The 23,690-nt window shown below is 35.2% G+C and overlaps 1 protein-coding gene across 3 annotated transcripts; it reads right to left on the reverse strand.

The window, feature by feature from the left end:
* LOC143468230 (uncharacterized) lies at positions 1-22,827 on the reverse strand. 3 transcript variants are annotated; one of them, XM_076965288.1, is made up of 33 exons: positions 20,378-22,827; positions 17,559-17,762; positions 17,345-17,431; positions 17,030-17,168; positions 16,614-16,749; positions 16,131-16,180; positions 15,724-15,906; positions 13,444-15,510; positions 13,215-13,287; positions 12,773-12,829; positions 12,547-12,650; positions 12,270-12,343; positions 11,839-11,940; positions 9,724-9,885; positions 8,058-8,268; positions 7,273-7,448; positions 6,073-6,262; positions 5,622-5,773; positions 5,184-5,386; positions 4,961-5,094; positions 4,706-4,863; positions 4,551-4,632; positions 4,256-4,404; positions 4,082-4,164; positions 3,681-3,852; positions 3,094-3,367; positions 2,896-2,991; positions 2,597-2,704; positions 1,711-1,779; positions 1,278-1,627; positions 1,044-1,155; positions 775-960; positions 1-494 (listed from the first exon to the last, which is right to left on the reverse strand). In XM_076965288.1, exons 1-33 carry the CDS (start codon positions 20,881-20,883, stop codon positions 336-338), a joined length of 7,008 nt encoding a protein of 2,335 aa, XP_076821403.1. In that variant the 5' UTR covers positions 20,884-22,827; the 3' UTR covers positions 1-335. The 3 variants fall into 3 exon arrangements, with proteins under 3 accessions (XP_076821403.1, XP_076821401.1, XP_076821402.1); XM_076965286.1 differs by having other exon boundaries at positions 4,082-4,182; positions 20,378-22,823; XM_076965287.1 differs by having other exon boundaries at positions 4,082-4,182; positions 20,384-22,821.
* Between the last annotated feature and the right edge of the window lie 863 nt (positions 22,828-23,690).

Raw genomic sequence — 23,690 nt, forward strand, 5'->3', positions numbered from 1 at the left:
TCGCGATAAAATTTATGTATTGTGCAATTTAACGTATTTATTTACGAACATTCGTCATCGTACATGATAAAACAAAACATGATAACACAAAGAAAAATTTGAAACAAAACGCCGTAAGGAAGCAACTGGCGAGCGTAAAAATTTTTGGCATACAAACCAAGGCCAATTGCAAATTCATTCTTCACAAAATGATACAAAAATGGTGCTCAAATAGGCTACGAAGTTGTGGCCTACTGGCGAATAGTTACGGCTTGACTGTGGAACGTCGGCCACTTGCTCAAGCCGAACAAACGCAGCAAAGTGCTTATTCTCAAAAATTGTGCACCATGGGCTGGTCATCTTGCGTCATCTTCTTTGACCTTATACACCGGACCGACCTTGGCCATGTACTTCCGGACATATTCCTTCGCCTTGTGTTTGACATTTTCGTTGCATTCAAGGTCTTCCCACACTTGCACTTGCTTGATTTCTTTCATTAAGATATTGTGTGTAAGCTAGAAGCAAAGATAAGGTCAGAAGAGTGCTTTCAAAAACATGAATTGCTACTTGAAATTTCGCATACAAGATTGAGCAAACAAGTAACTCATTAATTCCATATCTACTTCGTATTACCTCTATTCTGTTAATGTCGGTCAAATAAGACTTGACAAAATTAATAAATCACCCTAACACGGAGTCTAAGCTCTATTCTCACTACAAAGCCTCTTCATGAGCTATAAACAGTTCGTTAATGTAACAAAACATCTATGAGCCTTATAGTTCATCATATCCAACCTTTCTTGCAAGATGCTTAAAATCCTCGGTGGAAGTGATCTTTCCAGCTTTGCAGTCAGGCTTTCGATAAGGACCAAGACACTGGACAACGTGCTGCGACATCTTCGTGCGAAAAGTTTCACGAGCTTTTTTCGCTTGTTCAGCACCTGATGCAATGACAGCTTTCGTCGCCAATTTCTCCGTTGTCTGCAAAAAGTATAAGAATTTCAGAGTAGTTATCATTTCATAAATAGATTCTGGGGCCTGGGTGCATTGTCTGTGTTACCCACTTTCTTGATGGGGTCCTCCTGGTTCGGAGACGAAATCTCCATTTCTCCTTCTTTCTTTCCAAGCATGTCTTCTTCACTGGCATCCCAAGTTGGAGGTTCCCACTGAGTTTGTCTGGTGAAAAAACAATAGTCAGCGACTACTCAGACAACCTTTGTTATATTCAGCTGCCATTGAGCAACTGAAATTGGTTCTGAAGAAATCGTGTTCAAACATGTCGCTAAAACATACATTACCTTGTAATGACGTGATAATAATAAACACAGCCATCGGCATCGCTGGCGGTTTTCCAATTAGGGGGTAACCTCGGGGGCCTTGGGTCCTTAGGGGGAGACTTTGATCCCTTTGGAACAGGAGGAGCACCTTGACTCTTCGGATCTGGCACAGCTGGGGTTGGCACTGGTAGAACTGTTTGTTGCTGCTGCTGAATCTCCACTGTTTGGGGTTGCGCCACTTGTTGTACAGGTTGAAGGTTTTGTTGCAATGGTTGTACTGTTTGCATCTGCGGTTGTAGTGTCTGTTGAACTGGTACAGGCTGCTGCAGGACAATTTGCGAAGTGTTTCCAGCCACTTGGCCTCCAGTAAGCTGAAAACGACCAGATATTTAATTACTCTGTAACTGGCAACAGCGACAACAAAATGGATTAATATAAGCACAAATTGTCCCACCTGTTGAAGTTGCTCTGCAGAGAGGAGGACAATAGCTTGACCACCTTGTGAACCCAAAATTGTAACTCCCTTGAAAACAAAGTTAGTGTTAGTACACCTTTTACAAATATTGTATCAATAACCACAAAAAACGGTTCCACGACATATGGCCGCGGGAAAGTGGCCGCGAACAAACTCACCGGGGTCAACTGAACGTGACGTAAATTGACCGCAGACAAACTGACTGTGACATAAACTGGCCGGCGATCAAATTAACCGTCGATAAATTGGCCGGCGATCAAATTAACCGACGACAAATTGGCCGTCAAAAGGTCAAAATTCTAATTCACTATCTAGTCACTATCGTCGATTTGACGACGTCACAATTTGCGCAATAAACTTCCTTGTTTGTCAAATAACAGCTTGTGTAAATTTTAGTGCCCATATTATGTAGTGTCATATGTGTTTTGCAGTGAACGTCTTTTAATGTTGATACTCGTATTTCTCGTATTTCCGGAAATATTTCTGTTTATTTCAATAAACGTTTCAATGTGTATTGAAATAAAAAACAATTTTGTTAAAAACAAAGGAAATAGTTACAAACAAATATTTACTTTACATATCATGTACTACCGAGTTTAAAATTTTGACCTTTTGACGGCCAATTTGTCGCCGGTTAATTTGATCGCCGGCCAATTTATCGACGGTTAATTTGATCGCCGGCCAGTTTATGTCACAGTCAGTTTGTCTGCGGTCAATTTACGTCACGTTCAGTTGACCCCGGTGAGTTTGTTCGCGGCCACTTTCCCGCGGCCATATGTCGTGCTCCCACAAAAAACAGCATTATGCACAAAAAAACATTTATTAACAAACCAAGGATAAATAAATTTAATCATATTCAAATTACCGGATTTGATGGTACTGTTGTTTGCTGAGGTAGCTGAAGGCTTGGTGCAACAGGTTGCTGAAGTAGATACGGATTCGCAATTACTGATGGCTGTGGTTGGAAAATTTGCTAAAATGTTGTAAAAATACAAGATTCTATTTTTAACAATTTCATTTAACCATACAAAAATTTAGTATAAGTTTTATCAGCATGCGGTGCACCATAGCTTGATTAATTTAATGGTGGTTTAAATAGAAAAACATGAACAAAATAAATAAAAAAATGTGAAACAAAAAAATGTTTGAAAAGATGCAGCTCACCGGTTGATGCGTTTGGGCTCCGATGACACTGATAGGTTGTCCTTGTTGAGGTGTGGCTGCCGCCGATAGATACTGCTGAGAAATGCTGGCCGCAGTCTGGCAAAACGAAAATCACTTAGTATTATATCAAACAATATCACCGAGCAAGCCACTATACACCACTTACAAATATTTTGTAAATGTCAAACGCAAACTAACATGGACAAATTGTTGCGAGGTTGAGTAGGCCAACTGTTGTTGCTGAAGAGGAGCAATATGCAACTGCTGATCCTGAGAGGCGGCGTACATCATTGTGGGCTGGATGACCGGCGTTGGATTGATTTGTATCAAGTTACCTGAATAACCGCTTGGTGTAAAAGTGGGCATGGTAACAGTAGGTGGGGGTGGGGCAACGGAGATGGAAGACATTGGCTGAGTGGTTACTGCTGGTTGCGCCGGTAACAGAACAGGAGGCTGTTTCTGTACTGAAGTACTGGACAAAAACATAAATTTGTTTAAGAAAAAAAGACTTTGTATCTGAAGTTTACTATAAACACTTAAACAGAATGGAAATCTACTATTATCAAAATAGTTTAACGCAAAAGGTGTGTGAGAGGGACATTACTGTAACTTGCTGACATAGAAATGGTCCGTATTACACATATGCCGTATATCACACTCAATTCACTATTCTTGTACTATTTTTAACGGACCATTAGAAAAAAAAAACGTATTAAAAAACCAACAAACTATAAAAATGCATGCTTCATTAAAAGTTAAAGTGTATTATGAACAAAATTATTTACATTGTTGAAATTGCAGCTGCGGGTTGAGGCCATATGCTCGGCGCAGCAACGTCTTCTTTACTTTCCTGTTTCTTTTCCTCTCGGTGTTTAACATCACGTTCAAACTGACGACGGTGTTCCTCGCGCGTCAAACGAGACGAGCTCCCGGATTCTAACCACGCATATTTGTTGTCTACAAAATAGTTGTTTGATGCCAATAGGCAAACGAAATTTCACATTACATACGGAAGCTGCCCCTAAATTATATTGATCAAAATGGAGATAGCAGTAAATATCATTTATAAATTTTGTATATTTTTAATGTTTCAACTTTCAACAAACTACTACTGTTTATTGCCATTTAGCCATCGACTACACATCAATATATGCTTTGATGCAGTTTTCATTCTGAATAAACCAACCTTTCTCAGTTGAACTGTGCCTGGAGCTTCTTGAACGATCATCATCTCTCCACCTACTCCTCGGAGGTGAACGCCGTGATCTCCTATCACGATCACGGGATCTAAGTTATGATTCAACCACAATAATCATGCAAATAATCACATGGCATGAGAAATTTTGGAATCATCATTTACCTGTATCGATCATGCTCACGGCTTTGTTCACGATCACGACTTCTGCTATGCCTTGGTGACTTTTCACGGTCATCTCTGCTTGAAGTAGCAGTTGTTGCTTCGTTGTTCTGGTTAGCATCGACATTATTTCCCACACTCGGCGATGATGCCTGAATTAGAAATATCACTAACCACATATGAACCCAAGCTTAAAGTCAAAAAGCAGATGAAATGATAACATGGTCGTTTTGATAGCAAACAAATAAATATAATTGATATAAACACGAAAGGGTTGCAGCCAGTTGAAAATCTCTACCTGGGAGCTGCTTGGTTCTTCGGCACTTCGCTCACTGTCACCACCTTGTGTCTTCTCATCACTTTTCTGTCTCTTGGGAATTCTAGTGAGAGAGACTCATAGCTAAGTGAGAGAAGTATAGCAAAAGAATAACTAGTTAAAAGTTCAAAGCACACCTGTAAATTTCTTTTAGATCTTTCCATGAGTCGAGTAACGATGCTGTAAGTTCCAGAACTTTCTGTGAAGCTTCGATTTGAGCAGAGGTATCTTCCGTCTTGTTAGTATTCGCATTATCAGCATCGTTTTGTCCATTATTATCCTTAGCTAGTTCATTCTGTAAATTACAAGTTGCATATTTTTCATGGTTCATTCATAAACAAGTTCGAATATCAAAAGCAAACAAACTACTTAAAAAATTTAATGGTACACACCACTTCTGCTGTATTTTTTTCTGTTGTAGGTTCTGAAGATTCAACAATTGGGACTTCACTTGCTGGCTCAATGGGTTCCATTGGAAAGTCAGTCTTTGCAGATTCCTCAGCAAGTGATTCTTGCAGTGCCACTTCTACCATTTAAATACAGATGTTCTAAGCATTCTTTAGATTCCATAATAAACTGAAATGAAAAATTTTAGGAAAATATTGTTACAACCACCTTCTTCTGCCCAGCGCTTGACCATTGACAAGACCTTGCTGTCATCAAGAATATTCTTATTAGTGATAGGAAAGATGGCCAACGTTGACAAAATATCATTTTTAAGTAGGATTACACTGGCATTTTCCGCTGTTATAGGTGTGCCAGAGACATCTACCATCCAGCTCCAAATAAGTGGAAGGCCATGAAACTGCAAGAATGACCTATGTGTACATTTTAGAGACAACGTAAATGTTTTTGCCTTAATTACATAACAAACTATGGAGTACTGTAAACAATACCGTGTGAAAATTAGATAAATGGAAAAATAGAAACAATATTAGAAAAGATGCTTCTACTAAATGAAAAAATGGAAAAGCGCTGAGTTGTGCAAACGCTTGTACTACGGTTTGGTTAATGCCGAGAATAAAATAACGCTCAACAGAGATAAACACCTACCTAAGCAAAGTTTGATTGTCTGATTTTCTTAGCACATCAAGACACATCAGCCTTTGCTCAGTCGTGTCACTTCGCACCATTAGTCGACACAAACGTAAAACTTGCTCAGTGCTTTGCAGACCAGCACTAAGCCGTAGAATCTCATTTTCCATCTAAAAAGATGAAACAATTTGTCCCGTTATATTATGTTAAGGGAAAATGCGTATATATCTACAGTGGAACAGTAACACTGAACGTAAGTAGCATCATAAAATTGAAAGAAATCTGGAAAAAAACTGCAATATGTGGCTTTGGGTTAATTATGAGAATGGTGTTATATTAACTTCATTAATTTGTTATAAATGGAATCAAGTTCTTAAACATGATTGGGAATGATTTCAATGAAAGGATTGAGGCAGGAGTCACCAAAAATTAATAAAAAGTTCACTATGTACAAGAATAGCATTCTTACGGTGTTCTCTTTAAATTCTTGTACTTTCTTCTTCTTTCGTTTGTTCTTTTTGTCTCTCTCAGCATCAATAACATACGAACTGACAGTATGCATAACTGGCTCAAACTTATTTTCGTCATCATCATCTGGCGCTTTGCCAAGATAGCCACGGCAGTTCGACGACCCACAGTAACATTTTTGAGCCTCTTTCCTGTAAAATTTGACATCATCACTCTATGGTTATTATTTTCAAATTTTCAATTTTTTACATTTAAAGTTGTTGCTAGGCATAGTTTTGCAAAAACAAGTTATCAAAGGTTACTCTGATGACAACTTGAGAGCTTGGCACTAAGTATGAAAACATGTGTTTCAAAAGTTATACATTTAGGGGTACAAATTAAGTTTGTAAAGGTGGGTGTTGATAGAATGATAAGTTGGCAGTGTGCATTTCAGAATTTATTAAACTAAAATGCAATTCCTGATATACTACAGTTTCAAAAATCCTCATCAATGAGATTTTCTGATATTTATTAAAAAAATTGCATTTATTCTTTTGTTATATACTCAAAAGTTTAGTTGCAGTAGAAATAAAATATATCATATATCTAAAATAATTTCCTCCATTTATGCCATGGAAATGAATATTGGTCAAAGCCATGAGAAAAAATGAAAGTACCATGAAGCACAACAGGATTTGAAAGCATGTCAGGTTCATCAAGCCCAATGCAATCAACATGCTTGGCTATTTCAATGGAATCTTTAAAAAGAGTTACACTAATGCATGTTGACTACTCTAAACTTAGTAAATAAAAAAATATGTTTCATTTTGAGTTTTTACTTCAAGTTTCCCGGATCTGTACATGTGTCAGCCGTGTGATCAGTTAATCATTAATGCAACTGTACTAATCACACAAACCTTGCTAGTCTTCGTTATGTTATTTCTGTGACAATATTGACAGAAGTACCAACTAGAATAAAATTGTACCTACTTGTGTAGGTGGGAAACAGAAGTATGTTCTTTAATATGAAACCTATCTGAAATATTTGTCTAAAAGTAAACCCTCACCACAACGATTTCAAATGCATATAGGCGTTCTTATAAAATCAAATGATGCCAACAAACTGCACTCCAACTAAACTTTGCATTGCTGATGTTTATGATGTTCATATGATGATGCTAAACAAAGTAAATTTCAGATAATAATGTTTTAGAGATCTCACCCATATCGTTCAAACTGATAATCGAACGTGATTTCTTCCCCAGCGGCAACGTTACGAATTGTGAAGAAACCGACTCTTAGTTGGCCGTTGACAGTCCACTTTTGCGTTTCACAATTTGGATCGCAGCTGTGGTTAATAAAGCGCGATGTGTTACCCTTTGTGGTGGCATCTATGACCTGTGAGAAAGCAGAACGATCTTGCATCAGAATAATACAACTTTCCATTAAAAAAGAAGAGGCAAGATTTGGCAATACAAGTGTACCAATAATACGTTAAATAGAAGGCTATTGGTATGAGCTTACATAAAATATATATTGGAAAGAGGAATAACCATCAGCAGCATGAATGAACAACAACTGTTAATACTCGTAAGAGGAAGTACTATTGTTTACAATAATACTGTCTGCATGAGCATACTGCACAAACAATATGCCATGTGATGGTGTCCGAAATACGTTTGTACATAGAAACAAAATATACCCAAAGCTACAGCACTGACATAGGGTTTTAAAACAAAGCAACAGCACTGAAACAAATGAAGTGACTGAAATATGACCCAGCGCTGCTCTCACTCAATATATTGACATGTCTTCATTACCATTGCGATCAAGATGGTAACAGAATAACAGCGTCATGGACTGTGAGCACATTATGATTGTACAGCATGCAACAATTTGTATACATTTTAAATGCCTATATCAATATCAATCCAAGAAAAATGGCATGAGAAACAACTACAAAATCCTCAAATTTCTCATTCTGAAAGTTAAAGTCATAAACATCACCTCATCCTGCCCAAGAGCCATAAAATAAAAATGTTGCTGATTTTCTTCAGCATACATCTGCGATCTTCGTTCAAACTCCATTTGATTCAAAACTTCACCACAATACTCCATCACAAGTTTGCTAGGAGCGAGATTTTCTTTTGCTCTCAAACCCCACCCTTTCCAATCAGTTTGAAACACTTCCGTAGGAACATACTCTCTTCTCTGAAATCTACATTGGCAAAATTTTTGGTTACTGTATGCAGCTGTTTATGTTAATATACGCACGTATATTTTTAATAGATTTTGACTGCAAAGTGACAAGCATGTGTTACAGGAAACTAACAGTTAAAAGTTCACAACAAATTGAGAATTCAAAGAATATCAATAAATTGTTAACAGTCTATACAATGTATTGCAGAGTAAGCTCGAAAATCAGATTCTTGACTGACTTCACCAGTTTTAAGAAATATGATGATGAAACAAAAATAAATTACTTCTTAAATTTTAAAATTCAGAAAAAATTAAAACATACAAAGAAAGGAATACATATACTAGACAGCTCGCCATACTTTGGGTGGCACATTTCCTCTACAAAAAAGATTTTTTTTGATTGTTTTCGTTTGCCCAGCCTATGGCATAAAAACTACTTCACCAATGGTATATCGTCATGTACTTTTAATTGCCTACACATCGCACATTAAGTGTATATTGTACAATGTACAACCACCTTGTCCTAGCTTATACGTCGCATATCGAGTCAGACTGGGAATTGTGTGAGGGGTGACTTGAAATTTACGAGGTATCTAAAATGCTAGCTTGCTGGTTTTGCTTTGGCAGCCGGAGTACGGCTCCTGTATGTTCCATTTCCTCACTTGTTGCCGCGGTTAAACAGAAAGCGATTACATGGTTGAAAATCGGAATTTCTCGCCGTGTTAGAAATGTTTTAATTGTCAAAATCCACCCAACCTACGTCGAGTAATAGTCAAAAGTTCAACGAACTGCAGGCCGGTTTTTGTGCCGAATCCACAAGCATACGCATGCTTTTTTCTCTCGTTTTTTCTTCAATTTGGACCGTCGTCGTAATGTACATATACAGTATATTATTAGGCATAAGCTGGTGCAAAAATAAACCCGAATATATTTTCCGAATGCCACATGAGCAAATAGGATTTTAGGTAAACAGAATACTAACCGAGGCAAGTTTGAGTACAACATTATTGTTTTGTACATTGTTTGAGTACATTTCTGATTATGAAACTGGTGTGGTGGCTTAATTAAAGTTGTGACAAGATTACTCACAAGGAAGGTTATTTACCAAAGAAATTTAGGTCCCCAATCACCATTTAATAATATTTTTTCCTTTTTGCATCAAGGCAAGATGTTTAGCAATTGCGTCATGTAGTAAGCTACATTTAGGCAAGAGTGATAAAAACTTATTTTTTAGTGCCAATAAGAATGGATTTTAGCTTCATTCGTATCGTATTTGAGTGTGCATTGCGCGAAACATCCCTAATTTTTATCCTATTCTCTGTCTTTATATAATGTAGATTCTCCATAGACTGCATGTAAAATTTATTTTTTGCTGTGTCACTTGGGTTTTTAAAATAAAGTGATAATGTTTTATTAAGTATGCAATTATCTAGCAAACTTGAATAAACCTGCTTTCCTACTTTACAATACAAACCTCTTGTTAGTGCAATCATCTCCAAATGGACAGCGAGCTGAACATTCGATCATGAGCAACCGATTCAAGCAATCGTCACCACATGGTGGTTTGGTATCATCTTCATGGTTGACACAATCACAGAGCATTCGTCGAATTTCTTTTCTTGCACGTGACTTTTTCCTAATATAACAAAAGTAGATTTTAAACATCTTAGGTAATGGTTACACCAACCTAACAAAATACTGGGTTATATATATACATATACTATTGCATATATCAATATACATATATTAAAACTGTACGATGCCACGAAACGTTTGCAAATAATTTCTGTTTTATTTTCAACATTAGGGTATCAAGATGCCGATACCCATCACAGCAGCCTATGTTCACACTAAAGCTTGTAGTAAATTTGAGCAAGATACCTAAGACTATATTGTTATGGGTGAAAGTTGGTGAATATCTGTAAACTAATTGCCTAAACAACCTGTATGTTAGACGCACTTGTACCTTACCGAGCCATTTTTTCATAAACTGCTTAAACTTATTGAGAATTTTGATTAATGTACTGCTGTATCAAGCAGCTGCTTAACCAGATTTGCAGAGTGTGCATCATTCGCTTTCATAATGAAAATGTTTTGGTGAATTTATAGGAACTGTATAAGATGATTTTCGTGTAAAAAACTTTTGAAGATTTGTTTGTAAAGAAATGTCACCTTCATCAAAGACATCACAGCAGACAGTTACACGAACACATATTTTATTCCAATATTTCAACTTTAATTCTTCTTTAACATAATGCATAAACCAAAATAGTCAACAATATTCTATATACCAAAATAAACAAACAAAAAACAGCTGATTATATCAAAGTATTGTGAAGCAAGTAATATGACATTTCACAGTCTCATTAGAAAATGTCACAAGTGTATTATATATATATATATATTATATACAGAGAGAGAGAAAGAAAAAGAGAGAATTGGAATGCCACACTATTTAACAACAGTTAGAGGTAGTTTTCGATCAACTAATAAGCATAAAACAACTTATCAAAACACTGTCTGACAGCAAGCTTGAATAAGACTACTAGATTATGTAGACCATTACACAAAAACATAGCAAACAAAATGCATATATGGTAACATCAAAATAGCAGGTGTGACATAGCGTAAAACCAAAATCAAAAAGCACAATTAAAAAATAACAGCGGAGGTAGACCATGGGAAACAAAATATTAAGGCTATAACAAAGAAAAATTACCTTGCATATACATACAGAATAAGGAACTTGGCAAGTTAATATTGTATTTGCAGGTAAGCAAACTATTGCTATTGCACCCATGAGCATGATTTGTTGTGCAGTAATTCTTTTTAACTGGTTTAGTTGTAAATATTATCTTATAAAGCCGATTATATACGCATGATTATATTATATATAATATGTATGATTTTATATTCGACGATTTATTATCCAAGTTAAAAGTTTAACAAGTGATTATAAATGTAGGTAAATTTCACATGGGTGCAATTTCATGTTTGAAGGGAACAGTGTGCAAGCCAACAAAAATCCTTTGTTAATTGTAATGACAGAATTTGTGTAGGTTGCTAATAAAGCCCAGTGTCTTAAGACTAAGAAGAATGCAAGAATGAGTGTTAGGCTGTAAAAGCTGACGACTGATAAGTATGACTTCATTTCCCCGAGGTAATAACAGTTCTGAAAATTGAATTTGAAAAAGTCATTATCTAACCCTACAGAATGGGATGGTGTCACTTGCAACTATGCAATCTTATTCACGCAAGACAGTCTTCAAAATATTAACAATGCACTATCATTGATTCATCTAAAATGCCCATTAAACTTATTAACCACATGACAACAAAATACTTCATCCATAATAATGTTAAACAAATATTCTACACTAACATGAGTTACTACAACAGTACTTGAAAGTACTGTATTAGTAATATTGTGGATAACCTACAAAAAACTATACCTTCTGCAAAATTCATCCTTGAAATTTTTTGTTTCCAAAATAAATCCGAACAAGTTGTTTAAATTTAACTGTAGTCCAAAAAGTAAAAATAATTTGCAAACATTTCATGTGGCACCCTACATGTTGTCATAGCTTACTTGACAAATAGGTAACTATTTTCATATATCATGTCAAATTGAGGGAGTGTTGTAGAATAGTTGGTCGAAATTGTGTTCACATCGACTTCTTGCAAAAAGTCACTAAAAAAAATTGAATAAGTTTCACATAGATTGAACAAACATGCAAATCACATAGCTCTTACCAAAATGCTCAGTTTTTATGAGGTCATAAAAAAAATAAGCTTGACAATTAAGCAAGAGAATACATTTATAAATGTGAAAAATCAATTTAATACGTAACGGAATGGTATGAAAGCACCAACACGAATTAAACTGCGGTATCTCATATTATGTTTTGATTAGGTGTTTTAGTACTGACAGGAAAAGTCCTACTTTCTCAGGTTACAAAACAAATAAAATAACAATGAACCAATCTAGCAAGAAGTACTGAAGTCTACACATTTATATACCTCAAAAAAGGGTTTAAAGAATCTTGTTGCGTAACTGATGCTGGTATATCCATATTGCTGTTTTCTTTGTTGTTCTGCGACAGTTAAAGGAACAGTGAATAGTAATAATGTTAACTCACTACTCACACAGTTACATTAGCTTATATGATGTCCAAATTTGCTTATGTACATTTTTATTCTACTCATATAATCAAATAAGAAGTAATGGAAAAAAGGTATACTTAAGATTGATAAAGAAAAAGTGAAAATACGTAGGGAGATTATTTATCTTTACTACATTTTTCAGAATATCCAGTGATTTTGGCGTTTGCGATGTAGAACGTATGAGACGAGGTTTTCTCTTTTCCATTTTCGTCTTGATTCGTGCTGAGCGACGTCGGCCTAAAAATATCATATTATTATTATATAACATCATGTGAATATCATATCAATGTCATAAGAATACCATTTCAATACGAGCTGGTCTCAGTAAAAATTACAAAACAGGCATAAAACTACAATACCTTCACTATCATCCTTATTTGAGCTTGATGTGTCAGATACAGAACCGTTAGACAATTCTGAACAAAATGTTAACATTAATCAAAAATTCAACACACATTCTTTTCAAAATTATGAACTTGTTTTAACACATTATCTTTTAAAAAAGCAAGCAGTGCCATACACCTTTACTGTGGATGAAATGAAAGACCCTTATCAAAGTGCAAGGCTTCTACCAGTTAAAAATGTATGTTTGAAAACATTATCTCAAAAAGCAAAGTAATATTCCCATTATACAATTACACCTTAAAAATATATATAACTCCTCTTGTTGGAACTTTAATATCTGTCTCATTTCGCAAAGGTATGATAATTCAAAAATCGCTATTTATGTAAAAATCTCTTTAACAACACAACAAAACAAGAAGCTGTTGAAGAGAAAAAAGCATATAATTGTATATATACCATTAGATGACAAACTTGGTGGTATGGCACTTAATACAAGATCTTGCTTGGTACTGGATGTTGGCATTTGCTCCTGAAAAATAATAAAGCAATTTTTCACTTATCAGCAAGCGTTTCACCCCAAAAAAGCGATAATTTGTCTTATAAAGTTTCATTTTAGCATTATATTAATCTAAAAGTAAATCCCAGACAAACATATTTTAACTTTTTTCCAGTCTGATCATGTTACCTCCAATGTTTCTTCACCTAAACCCATTTCCTCATTATCAATGGGAATGCGAATATCCATTGATTTGAAATCCTCATGCTCAAAAGAAGGATCATCTGACAAGGTGAAATCATGAAGAGGACTCATGTGATCAGCACAAAACAGAGGAGATTCTGGTGATTGCTGACCAGGGAGGAGTGTAGATGTCGGATACTCTGGTTCATAAGGAGAAGAACTTGGCAATGACTCGCGTGTAGGTTCACGAGGATTGGAAAACAAAGTAAATGTGGGTGTACCCGATTCCATTGTCTGTGCATCTGAAGGCAAGTATTCAAGAGAATCACTTGACACAGCAACTTTGTTATCCATTGCAATTTCATTCTCCGCAGAAGTAAAAGGTTTAGATTCTTGTTTAATCACAATTAATGACGAATGTCCATAACCGTGGATGCCCACTTCATTTGGAATAAAATTACTGGAACCCGAGTTGCTTGCTGTGCCAGATTGTAAAATTTCGTCACTTTTACTGCTTTCTGAGGCAAAAGCCTTAAACCATTCGTGACAACGTTTCTTGGCAGGTAACATGGTTTTAATAGCAGTAGAATTTGGGTTAGAAGCAATAATATTGATTAATGTTGACGTGTTAGTTACAACTGTGGTAATTGCGGGACAGTTATCGACACTTTGGGTGGTTAATTCATTGTGTGTTGCAGATTTTGAAATACTTGCATTGCAACTTTCATCAGATAACTTTCTAAATTCATCAAATATATTTTTGTCATCGCTAGTTGTTACAGTGCTAGTCTGCAAATCATTTTCACTGGTCTCCATCAGTTTTGATTGTAGTTTTTCAAACAATGTACTTGAAACAGAAATAGGTATTGTGTTGGAAGCATCAACACTAACAGAATCTGAGAAACACGTTTGCAAATTTGTATTATTCTGCAAGGTTTTCACTCCCTTTTTATCACTAGGCTGCGCCAATACTCTATCGGAGGCATTAAGAACAAAATTATCTTTCTCAGTGTTAAATGAAGGAGCATTTTGAGGGTCTGCAACAACATCCAATATACCCCTGGACTCATTTTCCATGTTACATGGGCTGGAACTGGAGCTAGAAGAAATATTTTCAGGGTTTAACAGACAATTAGATGGAATTGAGAAATTGCTTTGTTCGTTAACCAGCGGTGAGGATCTGTCACAATTTGAAGAGGTGCTGGAAATGGAATTTACTGATATTTCATTTGCATCCAGTAACAATTGTTTTTCTGGAAATGGGGCACCAGCCAACGAAGATTTTGAAGACGTTTTGCTTGATGTGTTGGAGCTAGAATTACTCCAATCATCATCAATACCCATAAAGATAGCATCTGGCTTTTTCTCAACACCTTCTCCCAAGTTCTCAGCAACATTATCTGTAGAAAGTCCATTAGCGGGAGAAGAACTGGAACTGGAATCGCTGAGTTTGTCTTTGAGTTCAAACAACGCATCACACTGCAGTGGGAGTTGTTTGTTTACAGTATCAGCACTGGTGCTTGAGTCACTTGATGTTTTTTCAAAACTGTCCATTCGATTCAACACTGTTGCTTTGTCATTAATATCAGGCAAAGCATTATCCGGTGCTCCGACCTCAAGTTTAAACTGAACTTCGCTATTGGTTTCAAATGAGTTGGACAAAGTAGGAACATTTGCAATCTTAGCGGTAACACTGCTGAATAATTCCTCACGAACTTGCATATTTTGAGATGGACTCAACAGAGTAGTATTTTGTTTTACATTGTCACATGTAACAGTGTCTTCAGAAAAACTTGACACAGCTTTTTGTGAAACAGTTTCATATTTTTCACAACTAATAGTGCTTGAAACCGGAATTACGTGCAACGTTGATTCACTCTTAGAAGTAACAGTTGAAGGACTCTTTTCAGAGATAATATTTGCTGATTCTGGTTCATTGCAAGATTTATGAGGTATTCTATGTGTTTCATTGTGAACAGTACTCAGGGTTGTTGGATGAGAGCTACGCTCGGTGCATGATAGCACATCAGATGTACTATCTGGTAGTATTGATTCAAATACATTCCTCTGCTTCTAAAAATTACAATATAGAAATTTTCATGAGTGAATGTACGATAAGAGTTTAACAACAATGGCCAAAACAAGTAAATAAATAGCAAACATAGTAAATGAGCAAATAAATAATTTAGTAAATTAAAATAAGCAAAATATTCGTATTCCATACTTGAACTAAAGTAATTACGTTATAGCTGTTTTAAACATGGTGCAAAAAATAACAATGCTCACTGCGGTTGGCTTGGGTGAGGGTTTAGGAAGATTATTGTTGTGGTTAGCAATCAACGGATTTTCTGATCCTGAACCAGCTGTTGCAGCTACATTAGAACCAGTTGCGGTATCTTCATCATCTGCATCATCATCGTCCCCAATCCAGCATCCGATGCTAGCAATCGTTACCTTTGACTTAGGGAGCTGGAAAATTAGAATTGAAGAAAAATCTATTGATTGTGACATGCTGTCTTTAATTAACTGTGATGGTAACAGAACATCACAAATATAAAAACAAGGTAATATGTGTATTTTGTTAACCTATTGAGAAGTTTTCTTGTTTACATATTAAGGAACACAGTAACTAAGTATGATACCAAAATGGTAACTACACATAATACGTTAAAAAGAAAGTTCAAGCAACAAACCTTTTTAGGTGATTCTTTTGAAAGCAGTGGAATCTTTTCCTTGCTTTTGTCTGCAAAAATAAAACACATAAAGTCGAGTTAAAGATGACTTACTATTACAGAACACAGCATGATACTGAGCACTTACTGAACTACATTACTGTAAGTATGAACCAAAGAGCGGTAACTGCAGCTCAGCCATCAAAGCAGATACCACAACATAACATAAAAAATCCATATATTATAACCAAACCCTGCGAAGCTTGAATAGCAACAAAAATTAATTACATTGCACTCACTGAAAGACAATGGTGAAAACTTGACACGAATAAACAGCCAAGATGACTTAAAATTTTACAGTTAATCTTAGACAAATCAAAGCATAGCCCCAGACAGTAATACAAACGAACACAGCGATTGCAATGCGGTTTTGCTCATTATATCCATATCACGTGACCTATGAAAACTCAAGGGACAGGACACAAATATTTTTAAGACACAAACCTTTGTTAATGGCATTTCGTTTGCCAATTTCAGCAATCATGCTTGCTTGCCGCCCTGTTCCACTAATTTCCATGAAAACGTCACTAATACCAGAAGCTGAATTTGCGTCAGAAATCCTGTCAGGACTCTGACAACTCTAAAATGAACATATCACATGTCACACGTCTTTTGAAATGTAAAACGTTAAACAGTATTTCCAAATAAGAAAGGGTAACTTGTATAACATGTGTGAAGTTTATAGCTAAGTGATGAAAAACTGCCCATCAGGTACATTTAAGAAAAAGGTATATAATATCACTGTATGAAAGATATTATGTAGTGATAACAGCAAATATTCACTGGTACCAAGGTTGAATGCAAAATGTAAAATTTACAAGGAAAAAAAGCACGATGACAAAAACCAATCATTTGTAAACCTTTTTTCTTGATGAATACGTTTCTGGAGATTTCGAATTCTTCAGCCTCCTCTCTCGTGCTCTTTTCATTTCTTCATCATCATTTGATGAATCTGATGAGGAAGCTCGCCTTTTGCGACTACCGGATGATAACTGCAGCCTAACAATTGAATGAATATAATAACTGACTAACCGCTAATCACCATATTTTATGTTTATTGTTTTTAGAATTTTTCATTAAACAATCAGCACTATTACATACATTTTTACTTTTGGGATATACTGCAACGACAGTATTTGTATAACCTATAATGCAAAATATATGTGAAAAAATACTTGGTTTTGAGATCATTTGACTTTCTTGGGGAGGAACGTTCAGTTGAATTGCGATCATTTCTTTCACGAGAGCGAGAATGTCTTGACCTAACAGTAAGTTAAATTTGTTAGACAATAACAGTATTGTATTCTTAATAAACTCAGTTAATAATCCACATCGTAATGGTTTGGATTTACTAAATGTTAATGAAAACATTCTAATGCACAGTTTTACCTTCGATAAAAATTATCACGAGCGTTTGAACGTCGTCTTCTCTTTGGAGAGCGTGATCTTGATCGACGTCGGTCTCTTCTGCTTCTAGAAGATCTGTGATCTGAAAAAGAGTCACGATTCCAACTCTTTCTCTCTCTTGAGAGTCTGCGATCTTTATTCTTTCGAGAATGACTTCTTTCTCTCTCTCTCGATTTTGATCTTGATCTACAATTTTGCAAGCAGCATTTGTTCACAAAGTATAACGTTATACTGGTATATACCAGTATATATATATATATATATATATATATATATATATATATATATAAATACATAAATAAAAATATAGAAGAGGACAACTGATTAGTTGAATTTGTATCTGAGTACTGGATTTGGTCAAATAGCCAAATAGCCTACTCAGCAGTCAGCACTATGAATAGCTAGTATTGTTACATTCAGCATATCTGCACCCACAAATGTCATAGTCAAGTTTATACCCTCTGTGTGAACAAAAAAATCAGTTTCCAAGCAAGTCATATGCTGCCTTACATAACGCAATTTTTTAAATAACTAACAATTTTTTATTGTTGCAGGAGTGAGATTTTTCATATAGGGGATTGGAAAAATGCATCTATAGAAGAACAAGATAGAACAATAGAAACAAACAAGTTATAGACAATTGGTATACAGATAGGTAAGAAACACTGTTGCTTTTAAAGTCAAGGCTTAAAGGAAAACTGAAAACTGATAAAATGGTTGCTTTTTCTGTTACTGCTGTAAGTGATGGTCTCCCTTTTGTTGATAAAAAGTTTCCAAGTTGTTCATATTTTACTTCTAGAACACTTTTGAACAACGTAGAAAAGCAAAAACCACATAAAGATGCAGATTGGGGGTTCTGCGTACTTTCCATATGCTTTTTTTATAACAGGCAAGCATGGTTGTCATGTCATAAAAACTTATTGCCTTTGCCATCACCATACAGACCACCTACTGCTGCTTCAACATTGTGCTCCTTGTCAGAATTACTAGAATGTATATATACAGTATATAGTGTTTGTGTTTTATTTGAATTATTGTTTATAATGTCTTAATTCAGAGCACACCGTGAGTACTTTGTTTGTCTATCTAATTAATGTCAGAATCATCATTAGCAAGAGTGAAGAAACTGATTAAAAAGTATATATATACGGTACTTGTTCTATATACTCAGAGCTTGATAGGATATTAATAAACTTGGGCCGAATAGAACGGAAAGCCCTAACAGAGTCCTTTTAAATACCTGTGATAACAAAAGAGCTCTAGGGTTTATACTTGATACGATTACACAAATACATTTCGTAAAAATTCTGCATCGACTTTTTGCATCTTTGGCCCAAATGTGTAGTTTTCACTTTTCAGTTGGCATTTCTGGGGTTTTACGACTACTTTTATACAAGCGATAATGTAAAAAACATAGGCTTATATGTTTATATAAGCACATATATTACAGATCAGACAGTCCAACTAAATGGCACAAGAAGTGTGAAAATGATTTTTGCTGTTGCAGAGCGGCAAAAATAATTGAATAACAAACACCTACTAAAAACTTCATAGAGTGTTTTAGAATTATTAGTGTTTTTGATTGTTGCTTTCTTTGCTTCTTTAAAATTGATAAATAAAATGAAGTATTTAAAAGAGGTTTCAACTTTTCAAGCATGCTACATTAAAAAAAAAACCATGTTGTCAAGTAAAAAATTAGGCACCAAAAAATACATAGCAACGAAAAAATTTAACAAACAGTAGAAAAATCGTGACAACCCAACTTCGGATCACAAACCATAGGTTGAGAACTCATAGCGAAAACCATAAAACTGTTTTATTTCCACATCTACAATGCAACTAATAAACTTTTGTTTTAAGTAAGTGTGAATCTCACTGGTAGAATGCCTAGGAACGAAAGCTTAGAAGCTATCTCAGACTACAGCAATTTGATGGTAATTGTAACCTGAGTGTCATTTTTCAACATTTATAAATGATTGCGTTGTATAATAAGTCTTATAAGTTATAATCACACAATATTAATACAATGTGGTTAAACCTGAAAGAAGTGATGAATGTAACCCTTGGCTTTGTCTAATAAACCTATGCATTTGTTAGTACCAATTGACTTTAAACAATGTTAAAAGACTGATAAAGTTGACTTACTTTAGAATATAAGGAAAACAAATTCTATATAATACTTTTAGATAATGTTCTCAAGGATTGCCCAAAACGTTTTCAAGGATTGCCCAAATTCAGCCGAAAATTTCAAATTTTCAAATTTCAAATTTTAGACATTTCAAAAACATGCTTGAAAATTCATTCATCGCAGGACAACCATGAAAACAACAAATATGATTGTTATAGCACAATCAACAAACGTAATTATGCCATGTACCAACCTTTTTGTTGCAAGTCACAACTAAGTAATATGTTAGTTCAACTATTGTATTTTCTTAGTTTCGCAGTTTACAGAAACTCTTTCGTTCACTTTTAAAATATGAATACTTGCAAATCTAGATTATATGATTCGGCTAAAATAACTTGGTTTCGTTTTCCAAAAGTTTAGTTTCGAACCGAATCCAAAAAAAACACAATTTGTTATACCCTTATAGCTAAGCATGAAATACAAACTTATGTTTTATACCATCATGCAAGGTACATAAAAGAACAAGGTAGCATTCCCTACAACCATGTAGATTCACAAAACATCTTATAATACATACGTAATATAATACATAACTTGGAAGTGACAAAACATTACATTCTTTAACTTGTAAGCAGAAAATAATAAATCATCAAGCCACATGGTAAGTACATACCGGTACCTGCTTTTTCTTTTTGAATTATCAGGTGGTGAAAGATTTGGAGTGTCTAGTGTAGAATCAGAATAAGGATTTGCTTTAAGTGGGGATGTAACTGCAGATGTTTTCAAAGTTTCTGTAATGCCCATCTTCTTCGAGTATTCCTTAATCTGGTCATCGAAGTTGTTTTCATGTACTGAAGGTAGCCTTTTATCTAGTTGAAGGTTTTTTTGGTTTTTCAATGGTAACTCTTCTGAAAACGGGGCATTTGAAGTCGGACATAAATGAGAGAATGAATCTGGTAAAGATGGCAACTTGATTGACGGAATGTTTTGATTTGTATTACCCAAAGCTGAGTTGGCCAAAGAATTTGTCTTTGTTGCATTTCTATCTGATTGTTTTGCATTGGGTTGCTTAAAAACTGGTTTGATTAACAACTGGTGATTTCTGTTAAGTTTAAACCCTTTAAAACCCTGCAAGCGAACGCCCTTAACAGAGCTAGAAGACTCATCTATCTTATCCATCACCTGTACAAACACAAAAAACTTGAAACCGTTCAACACTTTCTTAGATTCTTTTAAACTACATAGCACTGTGTTTTAACTTGGCCCTGTACAAGCAAACCTATTCCATGCATATATCTAAAAATGACGTCACAATGTATGCTGGTGAACATGGCCAAAAAGAGCTGAAAAATAATTCAGGAACTTTTGGTAGTTTGCAATTAAGGGTGAGGTGACCACGAAGAAGGGTTAAACATAACCATAATCTTTAGATAATCTTGGTCTTGGAGATAAACTTAAAAGTAAATACATACATTTATAATCTAAATTTAATGTTGCAGCATGTCAGTGATCAAATATAATAAAGTGCAAACTCGATACTTTAAAGTTCATTGACCCAAAACTTCAAAAAAAATTGTCAAGAAACAGTTTTCCTCCTATTTATAATGTTATTTTATTGCACTGCATTTCATTCTTTTATTCCAAATACCACTTATCTGTTGCAATGTGAAGAGGATTTAATGATTTGAGTTAACGAGATCTCACTGCATACATTTTTACACTACCACCCGCCATATTGAAAGAGGTACACAAATCTGGGTTTCGGTAAACTTTATCAATTGAGTTGTTTTAGCATGCTATAACAGGGTTGGCACTATTAACTTTTGCTCCCCATAGTGAATGGCAAAAACAACTAATATATACATAAAAATGTTAAATCAGACTACTGAGCAGAAGGAAGCATCTGGCATACCTTGCTCAAGGGCATTACAACAATAGCACAACTGAAAATTGAGCCCAGTTCACATTTTTAGGAACCAGGGGCTTCGCTACCAAGCAAGTACAACCCTTCGCCACAATGCATGGTCAAGCCCTATTGAAAATTTTGCTTTTAATGCACCTAAAAAATACATCAATACATATAAGTTAATATTTCACCCTTAGGAAAGTCAAGCAGGCCCGCTGTTATAGATACAGGCGCTTAGGTTAGTATGGGTATAGAAAAGCAGATTTTAGATATTTCGGGCTTATTTTTGATTTAGATTAAAAGGTGAATTTAAGATAAGTTAAGGTTTTACCAAAGGACAACACTAGTCTATGTAAGTGCAGAAGTAAAAGTAATAACACTAATTTACAAAAGTGAGGAAGTACTGAGATCCATCTGGAAAGCATGGCAGTTTTCAGCAGGAAATCATACATGTAAAGACACAAATTTTGGAGTGATGGCATGCAATGAAACCTCAATTCTTGGTATATTTGTTATAAAATGCATTCAATTCAAAAAACCAGCTTTTTTGCTTATTTATTAGCTTACGCTGAAGGTCAGTTTGGTGTACACTAAGAATATGCCAAAGAAATTTTCCCAACTGCAATTTTAAAAAAGACCCTGTGCTATTTTTCATCTGAACAAGAGAAAAGCAGAAGAACAAAGTAAATTAAAAGCTACCATGGTTGCGCCAAGACGTAGATTGGCTCTATTCATGTGGATTTTATGCCGCTAGACCATAGGTCACGTCAAAGATCGAACTTACAATCTTTGGGGTAACTCATGTGGAATGCAACCTGGCCCAACTGGAAAGTATGGCAGTTTTCGATGAGGAATCATGCATGCAAAGGTGCAGGTTTTGGAGTGATGGCATGCAAGGAAGCTTCAATTCTTTGTTCGTTTATTATAAATTGGCGTTCAAACAACCAGTATACCTTTGTTTATCTATTATAAATTGTTGTGGAGATAACAAAGCTTGATATATCATACTTGTTGTTGAATCTAATGTGTGTAGGTGCCATACTTTTCACTTTGGACCCTGGAAATTCCACACTTTCCACAGTTGATAGACAGATTGAGGGTAATAAAGATAGAAAAATTAAGGTCAGTGGAGATTAGTTTCAGATTAATTTAGTGTTGTGACTTTCACAAACTAGGCTAGTGTTAATTCCATAGATTAGTGTTGTCCCAAAAAACAGGTGAAAAATATCTTTAAGCGAACCCAACTGGAAAGTGCAAATTTTAGCAGTTTGGCATTGAAAAAACTGATCCAGTTTTCTTTAATTATTATAAATCGGCGTGATGATTAAAATATTTGGCATCCATGTTGATGAATCTCGTGCGTGCAGCTGGCACACTTTTCACTACGGTATGTGAATAATTTTTTTTGTGAAAAATGACAGCCTACAAACGTAATATAAAAACTTGTACCACGCTAACGTAGCTTAAGCCTAACAGGCTTACTAGTAATATAGAATATTGGATTAAAGAGCTATTCTGTTCCAAGCCACTTTCCTGTGCCGGAGAAATTCAGAATCCGGTGCTTTATAAGCCTATAGCTACTGCTACTGACATAAAAAGTTAACTTTACAGTACAAGGCCTTAATGCAACCTATCACAATTAGAAATAACGCGTGACATTTAAAGCAAAACTGCACAGCCTTCTGCTATGTTAACCGTATAATTATATTAACAACCTTACGCATCCTGACGTTAAAAAATGTCGGAAAAAAGCCTCCCTTTGTGAAATACCCGCCATCTGCAAAGCTTCCACTTCTGTCAAGCCGATGTTGGGGTTAATGTTCATGGTGAAGCAAAAAAATGTAGAAGACTCATCGACATCTTGTACTTTGACAAAACAAACTTAAAAATTTTTATTATGAGCAAGCAAAGAAAGAGATTTTGATAAAACATGATCTTTTAAATCTGAGGCGTTTAATATATGCATGAACAGATTTGAAAAACTTGAATGTAAATCGGTTTTAATCTATCTTCCCTTCACAAATGTCATCGTCCGCATGCCTTTTACAAGACGCCTGAAAACGGAATCTATTGCCTAGCC

Source organism: Clavelina lepadiformis, chromosome 8 (assembly GCF_947623445.1).
Source record: "Clavelina lepadiformis chromosome 8, kaClaLepa1.1, whole genome shotgun sequence".
In the NCBI taxonomy this organism is placed as follows: Eukaryota; Metazoa; Chordata; class Ascidiacea; order Aplousobranchia; family Clavelinidae; genus Clavelina; species Clavelina lepadiformis.